The following is a 13,232-nucleotide window of genomic DNA, read 5'->3' as shown; positions in this document are numbered from 1 at the left end:
TTGATCTAGCTACAATTTATATTGGTATCACAGCTACTTTTTTTGAAATGTTTGAAAGCATTGTGACACACTTTCTCCACAGCAAAGCATTAATAATGACCATCTTTAATTATTTTTTCAATTATATTTTTAAAAATTACACTGATACACAACTGAATTTACAAAAAAATTTCAAACCTTCCTGTATATTAGATTAGATTCCCTACAGTGTGGAAATAGGTCCTTCGGCCCAACAAGTCCATACCACCCCTGGAAGCATCCCACCCAGACTCATCCCCCATAACCCACACACCCCTGAACACTACAGGCAATTTAGCATGTCTGATCCACCTAGCCTGCACATCTTTGGACTGTGGGAGGAAACTGGAGCAGCCGGAGGAAACCCACGCAGACATAGAGAGAATGTGCAAACTCCATACAGACAGTTGCCTGAGGCTAGAATTGAACCTGGGTCCCTGGCGCTGTGAGGCTGCAGTGCTAAGCATTGGGCCACCATGCCGCCCCAAAGATACGTTAAAAATTCAAATGATTTTTAATGATGTGAACAATTGAAGTTTTGTTTCAGTGTGTACAAATTTTACCCTGCACTATACCTATAATACTGCATGCTTTATATTGTGGGCATTTTCATAATAATTATCATTAACCTTCTGATGATGACATGAAAAAGACTCACCTTCTTGTATTTTCTCCTTACACTGAACCAGGAAAGCTAGTTCTGTCCAAGCTAATGGTAGGTTAACATGGTTCCCTGAACCCATCGTATTTAATCCAGCTTTCCGCTAAAGTAGAAGACAATTAATGAGAATAGCTTATCTTTTACAGCATTTGCAGCATTTTATATTGCTTCTGTAACTGTGTCACTGAAAATGATTCTGAGGTCACACGAGTCCAGAAGAAATAGTGTTTCTCCTGAGCTTGTTGTTAATCAATTAAAGTTTTCTAAACAACATCATCAGCATGTATTAGCATTTTTCAATATCAGATTTACTGAAGTCTCTAAATTGACCATTTTTTTAAGGTTAGTTCTGGCTCAATAATTGACATAAACCTCCCTGTTTAATTGATAGAGGTTACAATTTTTAGAACAGAGAAAGAAATCAAAAGCAGTTTGCAAGTGTAACACTATCAGGATAGCCTCATTAACCCTATTTGGAAGAGAAAGACCATGCAGAGACCACTGCAGACTCAAACATGCATGCCTTCTACCTGTGCTGCAACTGAAACTGAGATATGATTATCAGATCATCATCAAGGTTGGATCCCCAAGTATGCTCATAGAGTTGGCCACCACTTCGATGTTAGATATATGGGCCAGCCCAAAGTCACGTGTAAAGCTGGTGACAGACACCTCCATATTTCTTGAAGTGACCACTACATTTCAGGCAGGCTTGCCAACCATTTCTGTGTGTATACTCACCAACCTGTTCCTACAATATTCAAAATCCTCATCCAAATCCTTTGCAACAGAACTCATGAGTGACTCTCCACTCCAGCAAGCTGCATCTGCAGCATACTTTCTCCCTGCCCAAGTTATATGTCACTTGAGTCTGCATCTTGCCACATGAAGATCCAGTAGTGATCATAAGAAGGTCAGCCAGGTGAAAAGAATTCATAGAATAGGAGTACCCTGATTGGATCAGGTTAACAGCTCTAATCAGAGAGCCCTGGCTGACAGATAAGAATAGCAGTGTCAGTCATCCTGTTCACTCTGAGAGCTGACTCTGAGGGAGCTAAATAAGTGTTAAGGATGCTCCAGGTGTAAATAAAGGTTGACTTAGTGACCAGATACCAGCCTCTGTGGAGTTATTTCAGATTCTGTTTCTAAGCTACCCTTTCATTAAAGCAAAGTTTCACAAACCCTTTAGGGAGCATAGCTATAAATTGAGGGGTGATAGATTTAAGACAGATGTCAGAGGCAGGTTCTTTACTCAGAGAGTGGTAACAGCATGGAACGCCCTGCCTGCCAATGTAGTTAACTCAGCCACATTAGGAGCATTTAAACAGTCCTCGGACAAGCATATGGATGATGATGGGGTAGTGTAGGGGGAGGGGGTTAGATTAGTTCACAGATCGGCGCAACATCGAGGGCCAAAGGGCCTGTTCTGCGCTGTATTGTTCTATGTTCTATTATGATTCTATAGTCAGAATTAAAAATTGCCATGACTCACCAAGCTACAAATCTTCACAAGGACCTTAAACACCCAAGTGCCCCATCACGCTCAAAATAGCCCACCAAAGGCGAGTGCCCTCCTCACTGTCTTGTCTACCTGGGACTCAACTTTCAAGGAACTATGAACCTGCACTCCAAAGTCTAACTGTTCGGCAATATCCCCAGGACCTAACCATTAAGTGTATAAGTTCTGCCCTGATTTGCCTTTCCAAAATTAAGCACCTCACATTTATCTAAATTAAATTCTATCTGCCCCTCTTCGGCCCATTGGTCCACCCAACCAAGTTCCGTTTGTATTCTGAGGTAACCTTCTTCACTGTCCACGACACCTCCAATTTTGGTGTCATCTGCAAACTTACTAACCATACCTCCTATGTTCACATCCAAATCATTTATATAAATGAAGAAAAACAGTGGACCCAGCAACAATTCTTGCCGCACACCACTGGTCACAGGTCTCCAGTCTAAAAGGCAACCCTCCAGGTTCTGGGGTTTATCTACTTTTTTGCATTTTAAGATGTCCAGCAACACTTCCTCCTCTGTAATATGGGTATTGTACAAGATGTAACTGTTTATTTCCCCAAATTCTCTATCCTCTATATCCTTCTCCACAGTAAATACAAATGCAAAATACTCATGTAATATCTCTCCCATCTCCTGCAGTTCCACACATAGGCAGCCTTGCTGATCTTTAAGGGGTCCTATTCTCTCCTTATTTACTCTTTTGTCCTTAACATATTTGTAGAATCCCTTTGGATTCTCCTTATCAATTTTTCCAAATCTCTCTCGTGGCCCTTTTTGCCCTCCTGATTTCTCTTTTAAATATCCTTCTACTGCCTTTATACTCTTCTAGGGGTTCATTTGATCCCTGCTATATATACCTGACATATGTTTCCTTCTTTTTTGACCAAATCCTGAATTTCTCTACTCATCGCATTCTGTACACCTACCAGCCTTGACTTCACCCTAACAGAAATGTACTGTCTGTAGACTCATTTTTGAAGGCTTCCACTTTCCAGTGATTCCTTTACATGTGAATATCTGCCTCCGACAGTGTCAACCTTTGAAAGTTCTTGCCTAATACCTAGCAAAATCAGCCTTCCTCCAATTTAGAACTTTAAATTTTAGATTCAGTTTATCCGTTTCCTTCACTATTTTAAAACTAATAGAAATGTGGATCACTGGCCCCAAATTGCACCTGCAATGACACCTCAGTCACCTGCCCTGCCTTATTTCTCAAAAGAAGGTCAAGTTTTGCTCCTTCTCTAGTAGGTACATCCTTATACTGAATCAGAAAATTTTCTTGTACACACTTGAAATCCTCTCCATTCAAGCCCTTACCACTACGGTAGTCCCAGTCCATGTTTGGAATATTAAAACCCCCTATCATTACTACCCTATCATTTTTTCAGATAACTGAGATCTACCTACAAATTTGCTTCTCAATTTCCTGCTAAATATTGGAAGGTCTATAGTACTATCCTAATGAGTAATCACTCCTTTCTTATTTCTCAGTTCCACCCAGATAACTTGCCTGGAAATACTCCCCTGAATATCCCAATTACAGCCATAATGTTACTCCTAATCAAATCGCCATTTCCCCTACCCTGACATAGTAAGAACTTGCTCCCCTGTATATCCTTCCTATAGCAATTATGCCCTGGAACATTAAGCTACAGTTCTGTCTATCCCTGAGCTATGTTGCTGTAAGTGCTATGACATCCCACTCCCATGTTCCCAACCATGCCTTCAGTTCATCTGCCTTACCTGTTAGGCCTCTTGCATTTAATTAAATAGTTTCATTTATCAGTCCCAACTTGTTCTCTGATTTGTTTCTGCCTGCCTTGACTGTTTGACTCATTCCTTTTCCCAACTGCACCAGTCTCAATCTGATCTCTTTTCTCACTATTTACCCTGGTCCCACATCGCCTTCGCTTTACTCATTTAAATCCTCCTGAGCAGCTCTAGCAAATCTCCCCACCAGTATATTAGTCCCCTTCCAATTCAGATGCAACCCATCCTTCTAATACAGATCATTTCTATCCCAGAAAAAACCCTAATGATTCAAAACTGTGAATCCTTCTCCCCTGCCTCAGCTCCTCAGCCACGCATTCATTTGCTCTATCCTCCTATTCTGACCCTCACTCGCTCGTGGCACTGGGAGTAATCCAGATAATACTACCCTTGAGGACCTACTTTTTAAATTTCTGCCTATTTTCCCAAATGTCTCTTTTTTTTTCCTCCTCCTGTGTCATTAGTTCCAATGTGTAAAATGACTTCCTCCTGGTCCCTCTCCTCTTTGAGAATTTTCTGCATGGACTCAGAGACATCTTGGCCCTGGTTTCAGGGAGGCAACAAGGTGAAAGGTAAAAATTGATGGTTGTCTTATACTGCAGATTTACAATAAAACCTTTGTTAATCTTTCAAAGTCTTTCACTGCCCAATTCAATATATGGATACTGGTTTATGAAACATGATTGCAAAGGATGAATGTCAAACTTTTTAGCTGGTAAGATAAAAGAAAGAAGATAATTCTTGCTTCTGACAGAAGCAAAAGTGCTGCTTATTTTTAAAGTGAAATGACTAAGTAATGATTCAAGATCACAAATAATGATTAGCCATCAGTGTTTTCCAAATTGGAGCCATTGGAGCAGTGGAAGAATGAGACGGTAATATGAACTCAGGTCACTTTTCCAGCCAAGAAGCATCAAAATATGGCTTTCGCCTAATCTCTCTAAGGAAGGATTAACATTAGAAATAAAGTATTTTCAGAACAGAATGTAACAGAACTGGATGCTGAAAAGTGTTTAGAGAGATTTTGACATAATCTATGGACAGAGTTTACAAAAAAGATTGAAGTCTACTAGGTGCTGTCAATGTTTGATAAATTTAATAACATAGGCAATCAGTCCGTGGAAGAATAAATCATGCAGTTTGAAAGGTTATAATAAAAAGCTAAAGAAATCCAATCTAGAAATTTCAGGTTTTATGCTGAAGTTTTAAACTATTGAGTTGTGCAATTATCTCACACGCAGATGACAAGTATTCAGTTTTGTGGTAATGACTCACTTTTTGAGAAATGGCTGCACCTAACAAATTTTCTCAAGAAGGCAACAATTTCTAGGTATCTGCAGAGGACATGTTAGGACTTCCGTAGTGGCATAGATAATGAAAAAACTGGATGATTACTGACCCTCAAGGTCAAAGCGAGGCTGGTTGTAAGTGTCAAAAGACATTTTGAGGAGGATCATATCTTTAATAAGATTCTTGAATCAAGGGAAAGTACAGGATTGAGATGATAGCCAATCACAAATGAATCCCAGAAATCCATGGGCAACAGTTAATCGTGTCTGAATATCACAGACAGGAATCATCGAAGAATAAGTTAGCAGATCCATGGTGATAAACAGTTAGCACAGATGGACTAGAGCAGACAAAATCACGGAAACGTGCGTCAGTGCAGGCCTTAGATCACAAAAAAATTCTAAATGGATAACGGGGATGAATTTGCTAATAATGAATTTTAGGACTTGTGTGAGAACTTTAATATAATATTAATGCATACTGATTCAGAAAGTCTGTTCAGCAATGGCTTAAGTGAAAGAAACTGCGATATTGAGAAGGTGCACAAAATACTGGCAAATCAGCTGAACTATAAATGACAAACTGCACTGGCATAGGTCAAACATGCAAAAAACTCTTTACAGATTGGTTAGGGGATTAGTCCATAATAATTGGTATATGTTTGGAATCTCAAGTTTCCTTCAATAAAGCATTAACAATCTTTCAGCACTAGAAGGAACAACAGTTCAACCTGAACTTTCTTGCACTCACATAAATGCATTAAATGCCAGCAGAAAGATGTGAATCAAAGCTGAAGCATCAGAAAAATTTAGGACAGCCATTGAGCGAGATGGATTAGCCATGGTAAGTACGGGGTAACGGGCATAGGGCGAGGAGGTGTCTGTGCGCTTGGGTGGGATGCTCTTCAGTGCAGACTTGATAGGCCACATGGCCTGTTATCTGTACTGTAGGGATTCTATGAGACATCACTTCAGAACATCTGGGCAGTTTTCACATTGATTTTAGGATTGCTGGTGGACAGTGCTTGTAAATTGATGTGTATTTTAAATTGTGAAGTGGGTGATTTCGTGGTGGATGTACAGAAGGAGAGAGAGTTAGATTCCCTGGGCAGTGACATTGTTTATGTTCACTTATGGAAATGATGATTAGGTGGTTTGTTCCAAAAAAAGAGCTGGGCTCCACGGGAGCTCTTGTATCACAGTGGTTATGGCCTAGGTTCAAGTCCCATCTGTTCATGAAGCATGTCATTACAAATCTGGATACGTTGATTAAGGGGAATAAAAATGAAGTGGGTTTTTGAGGCTGTGGTGTATTACTTCCCTCCCCAACACTGATTTAGTTCCCTCCCTTGTTTCCTCTTTTGTGATACTCTGCCCTAAGAGAGCATGTTTGATCTTTGTTAATTGGTGACTTGTTTGATTGGTGATTGAATTAATTTAATAATAGAGAAGAGCTCTTTTCCAGTGGGATGTTGACTTTTGGACAGTTTCCACCTTTTCCCTATGAGGATATCTATTCCCCAAGCTCACCACTACCTTCTTAAGGGGAAAAACAAAGGTAAATGGTGGCCAAACCTGTGTGCCCAAAATATACTGAACAAACAATAAACAAAAACAGACTTTATGATTGCCAAAATGCTTCAGAGCCAAGAAGTACTTTTGAAATGCATCCCTGGTCATGTGGACAATGAACACTCTGAGAACAAATGCTCTATAGACATTATCATCTGAGATTTCAATTAGTACTTTCTACTGTTAACATGCTCAACAAAGATCATATTGGTCAGTGAAGCAAATGTTTCATCCAAAAATGGTTTCTTTTGTGTCTTTAAAGATCCTATACCAATACCTTGTTTCTGGTAAGCATCTTTCGAGCCATATCAATCACTTGTTCCTTTTCCTTTTGTTCTTTTGCATGATTAAACTGCTGAATGAACTGTTCTGTTACTTCAAAAGGGTTTCTGAAATAAGCAAATAGTAATACCTTGAAATGGATGTCAAAACCTGGATAATGTGCAAAATGTGTTCTTCAACTTATTTAGATGTAATGAATGTGTTTCTGGTCTCCAGGACAACAGGAATGCAGCAGATGAAAATATTTACTGTGGTTACACCAGGATAAGTCCAGCAAGTGCAGGTGAGTCAAAGGAAGGAGAGGACTGGTAGACTGACAGACCAGTCAAGAAAGTAGAAGCCCATGGATCCATGGCCAAAACACAGTGGGTCCAAAACTGACTGAGCTGCACAAAGTGGGGTCTCACAGGGCTTAGTTCTAGGGCTCTTGCTACTTATAGTGTACATTAATGATTTGGACTTAAATGTTGGGAGTTTGATTGAGGTCCAAGGATGATATCAAATTGATAAGATAATAAATAGCGAAGCGGATAGTCACAAGCTGCAGGAGGATGCCAAATGACTTGTAGGCTGGCCAAATGGAATACAATCTGGAAAAGTAATTGGTAATGTAACTGGGGGGGCCACCAAAGCAAGGGATTACATTATGAATGGTAGGACCTTGGAAAGTACTAGAGATCAGAAGGACCACAGTGTGTGCATCCACAGATTCCTAAATAAAGCAGGGCAGGTAGATACGGTGATTAAGAAGCCACTAGGGATACTTGTCTTTATTAGTCAAGTCACAGAACACAGGAACAAGGTGGTTGTTCTGGAACTGTATTAATTTCTGGTTCAACCACAACTACCATATTGCATACAATTCTGGTCACCACATTATAGGAAGGATGTTATTGCACTAGAGAGGATGCAGAGGAGATTTACCAGGATGCTTGGGCTGGAGGGTCTGAGATCTGAGAAAAGATTGAATAGGCTCAGGTTGTTTTCCTGGGAATAGGTAATGTTGAGAGGAGAGCACATAGAAGTGTATAAGATTATGAGGGACACAGGTATGGTGGATAGGAAGGTGTTTTATCTATTTGTAAAGGGATCAATGACAGGTAGCACAAATTTAAGCTAAGAGATAAAAGGCTAAGGAGAGCCAAGGGAACTTCTTTCACCCAGAGGGCATTGGGAGTCTGGAAATCACTGGAAAAGCTGGAAAAAAGGGTGAGCGCAGTCAAATCATTATTGATTGATGAGTCAAATTCTCTGTTGTAAATGTCTGTGAGTCCGTACAACCTTTTTATATCATCAGCTGTCATAGCCAGATAGGTATTTAAGAGTCTCATTCTTTTAATGCATGGGAGTGGCTACTGAATGGTAGGGAGGATGGGAAAGAGAGAGAGTGAGCAGGAAACAAAGGGTCTGTTTCCATGCTGTATGAGTCTATGGCTCTATGAAATTTTGTAAATGATCAAGTTTGAAGATGTACACCATCCAAATACACACTGAAATCACATACCAAATTAATGTGTCTATTATTCATTTCTACTTAGGAATCAAAAATGCAAGTAACTAATAGTAATGCAGTGGGCAATACAGGTCTCCTGTAAGACCCAAGTTCAGTTCAGTTAGCAGGAACATTGCCTCTTTCATACAGCAAGAATTTCTTGAAATTAGTAAAATATTACAGTATAATTTATCATAGTGAGTAGATAAGTAATCTGGTGAATGAATCCCTTAGAGAACGAGGCTGGAAAAATAATAACGACAAACAAGGAAATAGCAAAGGAGTTGGGATAAATACTTTGCAAATATCACGAAAAGAGAAGACACAAATAGCATTCCACAAAGGGGCAAACGGATGATAGGAAACAAATGCAGTAACTACCACTGTAAGAAAAGTGCTAGGGAAAAGAATGGGGCTAAAGACAAATATGACCGATGGACCTGATTGATGTATCCTAGGATGTTAAAAGAAGTGGGCTACAGAGATAGTGGAGACACTGATAACAATTTTCCAACAACACTTAGATTCTGGAAAAGTGTGGGAAAAGTTCTGGAAATTTAGGGTGGCATGGTGACTCAGTGGTTAACAAGCTATCTCACAGCACCAGGGGCCTGGGTTCAAATCTACCCTCGGGTGACTATCTGAGTGGAATTTGCATATTCTCCGACTGTCTGTGTGGGTTTACTCCTCCACTGATGAGCAGGCTAGGCAGAATGGCCATGCTAAATTGCCAAAGTGTCCAGGGATGTGCAGACTAGGTGGTTTAGCCACAGGAAATGCACATTACAGGGATAGGGTGGGTCAGAGTGGAATGTTCTTCAGAGGGTCAGTATGGATTTAATAGGCCGAATAGCCTGTTTCTGCACTCTAGGGATTCTACAATTGGAAAAAATCCAATGAAACGCCTTTATTTAAAAAGGGAAGGAGACAAAATAAAACAGATAACTGAAGACCAGTTAGCTTAACATCATTTATGGGTACAATGTTAGCATCTATTAAAAAGAATGTAATAGCAAAGTAATTAGAATGCTCAAGCAGAGTCAGCATGGCTTATCAAAGAGGAAATCATTCCTAACAAATTTATCAGGAGATAACAAGCAGGATATATTAAGGGGTAGCAGGGTTTTAATTTATTACATTTTCAGGAGTCATTTAATAAGGTTTCATGTTAGGCTACATAAAAAGCTAACAGCACATAATGTTGGAAGAGTATATTAACATGGATAGAGAACTGGCTAAGTTATAAAAGACAGATGGTGTCATACATTCATGGAGGCAATGAAAAAAAGTGGGTAAATTGTTTATCATAGAATCACTATCCTGTGGAAACAGGCCATTCAGCCCAAATGCACACCAACACTCTAAAGAACATACCATCCAGAGCCACCTCACCTCCCATGCCTAATCCACCTAAACCACACATCCCTGGATTCTGCGGGCAATTTACCACAGCCAATTCACCTAACCCACACATCTTTAGACTTTAAGAGGAAACCGGAGCACCCAGAGGGAACCCACGCAGACACTGGTAGCATGTGCAAACTCCATATAGACAGTCACCCACGTCTGGAATCAAACCTGGGTTATTCACACTGTGAGGCAGCAGTACTAACCACTGAGCCACCATGTCACTCTGAATGGTCGAACATGGGGAGGTAGAATTCAATACTGAAATGTGATGTGATGCATCATGAGCGGGGTGATTAGGAGAGGCAACATTGACTAAATAGAACAATTCTAAACAGTGTAGGGACAGAGAGAGGGGGGTTTAATATGCATAGATCGTTAAAGGTTGAAATACCCTTTGAGTTAGCATTTAGCATGCATATGGGATCTTGAGCTTCACAAATATGAACAGGAATAGGCCATTCAGCCCAACAAATCTGTGCTACCATTCCTATAGAAACTGAAGATAGAGAGTTAGTTACTGGGGACATTTTCAGAAATGAAACCTGTGTTGAATGGAGTACCATGTGATGGAGTGCTGGGGCCACAATTATTTATATTTATTAATAACTTAGATAAGGAAAGTGATTGTCATATTGCCAAGTTTGCAGATGACACAAAAACAGGTTGGAGAGTAAGTGCTGAGGATGACAGACAGAGTTTATAGAGGGATGTTGAAAGGTTGAGTGAGTGGGCAACTTGGCAGATGGAACATGATATGGAAAAATGTGTAGTTGCGCACTTTGGCAAGAAGAATAGTAGGGATGAATATTATTTAAATGGAGAATGGCTAAAAAATGCAATAGCACAAAGGGATTTGGGAGTACTCGTGTATGAGTCACAAAAAGCTAGCATTTAAGCTCAGTGGGCAATAGTGAAGGCAAATGGAACGTTGACTTTAATTTCAAAGGAAATAAAGTATAAAAATAGGTAAGTCTTGTTAAAACTATAAAAGGCACCAGTCAAATTGTACCGGTATGCCTTGAACAGTTTTTGGTCCCTTATCTAAGGAAAGACATGTTAATTTTGGACACAGTCCAAACAGGATTCACTAGGGTGATCAGGTATGGAGGGACTGGCTTAGAAAGAGAGGTTGAGTAGACTGGGTCCGTACTCATTGGCATTTGGAAGAATAAAACATAACCTTACTAAAAGGTATACGCTCTTTAGGGGGCTTGACAGGATAGATGCAGAAAGATTGTGTCTCATTCATAGGAGAGCCTAGAATCAGAGGGCATAACCTCAGGATAAGAACTGGCCAATTTGAAGCAGAGATGAGGATAAATTTCTTCTCTCAGAGGTTAGCAAATATGTGGAATTCTTCACTGCAGAGGGCTGTAGAGTCTAGGCCATTACGTATACTGAAGACTGAGATAGATTTTCAATCATTAGGGAATTATGTGTCATGGGGAAAATGGCAGCAAAATAGAGTTGAAGATTATCCAATCAACCATGGTCTCATTGAATGGCAGAGGAGACCTGATGGGGTGAATGGTCCGCTTTTGCACCTACATCTTATGACCTTATCCACATATAATCATCACTGCAGATCTTCGCATTGATAATTACAGAAGAATTATTGGTTTGGATCAGAAATACACCTTAAAGTCTTCTAAAAAGGTGTAAACTGTCAGTGTAATACTTATAACATCAATAACTTGCTTTACTGCTTTTGTGCCAGTAACTAGTCATTTTAAAAATAAAAATTCAGCAATTTTGACTTGTTACACACTGTCACAGACTATGTGACGATCTCTAAGGTTTTTGAGTAGATTTGTCACTCGCTTTAGGGATGTTGTGGTTGGTTGGCTTGCCTAGCTGGTTCGTTGTCCCACAGATGTATCATTACTCTGCTGGATAACATCATTGGTACAGCCTCAGATGAAGCACTGTTGTGTTTTCCAGCCTGTTATTTAAACTATGGTGTCCGTTGAGCTGGGTTACGTCACTTCTGGTTTTCTTTCGCAATGGAGTATACATGGGGTCTAGCTCTACGTGTTTATTGATGGTTTTCTTAGTGGAGGACCAGGCCTCTAAGGAATTCCTGTGCTTGTCTCTGCTTCGCCTGTCCCAGGATCCTGGTGTTGTCCCGACTGAACTGGTGGTTTTCCTTAACCATGTCGATAGAGATGAGTGAGTATTGGTCATGTCTTTTTTGTTGCCAGTTGATGTTCATGTACTCTTGTAGTTAATTTCCTTCCTGTCTATCCAATGAAATGTTTGTCAGAGTCTTTGCAGGGAATCTTGTATATAACATTGGTCCTGTCCACAGTGGGTAGCAGGTCTTTCGTTTGGGTTAGCAATTGGCATAGGGTTGAAGTGGGTTTGTGTTCTCTGATGCCCAGTGGTTGCAGGAGTCTTGTGGTCAGTTCAGGTGTGTTCTTGATGAATGTAGGAGGGATGAATATGTCGGGGTGTGCAGTATCGACCTGGTGTTGTTCATGTAATAGGGATCTTCTGACTCAGTTTTTCGAGTATCCATTGTCTTTGAATGTGTACCTTTTTTAAAAACAACGGATTTTCCACTGCAGAGATTGTGATCTTGAAATGAACAAGAGCCAACAACAGACTAGACTGTGACCGTCATGGCTGATGGTGAGCTAACCTGAGCACACAACTAGTGGCCAATAGCCCCAAACATGTAAGCCGCACGTGAGCGCGCGCACACACACACACACACACGCGCGCACGCATGCACACACACACACAAACGCGCGCGCTCACGCACACACACACCACACAAACGCGCGCACTCACGCACACACACACCACACAAACACGCGCACACACACACATCACACAAACGTGCACACGCACACACACAGACACACCACACAAACGCGCGCACGCACACACACACACATCACACAAACGCGCGCACGTACGCACACACACACCACACAAACGCGCACACTCACGCACACACACACCACACAAATGCGCGCAAGCAGGCACACACACACCACACAAATGCACGCACGTACGCACACACACACACACACACCACACAAACGCGCACACGCAAGTGCACACACACAGACACATCACACAAACGCGCGCGCACACACACACCACACAAACACGTGCACGCGCACACACACCACACAAACGCATGCACGCACACAAACAAACCCACAAAAGCATGCACACACACACACACAAACCCACACACACACACCCGACA

The 13,232-nt window shown here is 40.9% G+C and overlaps 1 protein-coding gene across 5 annotated transcripts in view; it reads right to left on the bottom strand.

Annotated features, from left to right (window-relative positions):
- tmem232 (transmembrane protein 232) overlaps positions 1-13,232 on the bottom strand; it is a 132,964-nt gene that overhangs the window by 76,809 nt on the left and 42,923 nt on the right. For 4 of the 5 annotated variants that reach the window (XM_059644700.1, XM_048526942.2, XM_048526943.2 and 1 more), the window contains 2 exons: positions 7,106-7,217; positions 677-782 (listed from right to left, as the gene is read on the bottom strand). In XM_059644700.1, coding sequence (XP_059500683.1) covers positions 677-782; positions 7,106-7,217 — 218 coding nt within the window. Of the gene's footprint in view, positions 1-676; positions 783-7,105; positions 7,218-13,232 lie in introns of those variants that run through there. The other variant, XM_048526946.2, reaches the window with a different exon arrangement.

The sequence above is a fragment of the Stegostoma tigrinum genome, chromosome 3, assembly GCF_030684315.1.
Source record: "Stegostoma tigrinum isolate sSteTig4 chromosome 3, sSteTig4.hap1, whole genome shotgun sequence".
NCBI lineage: Eukaryota > Metazoa > Chordata > Chondrichthyes > Orectolobiformes > Stegostomatidae > Stegostoma > Stegostoma tigrinum.
This window is presented reverse-complemented; position numbering and strand designations above follow the sequence as displayed.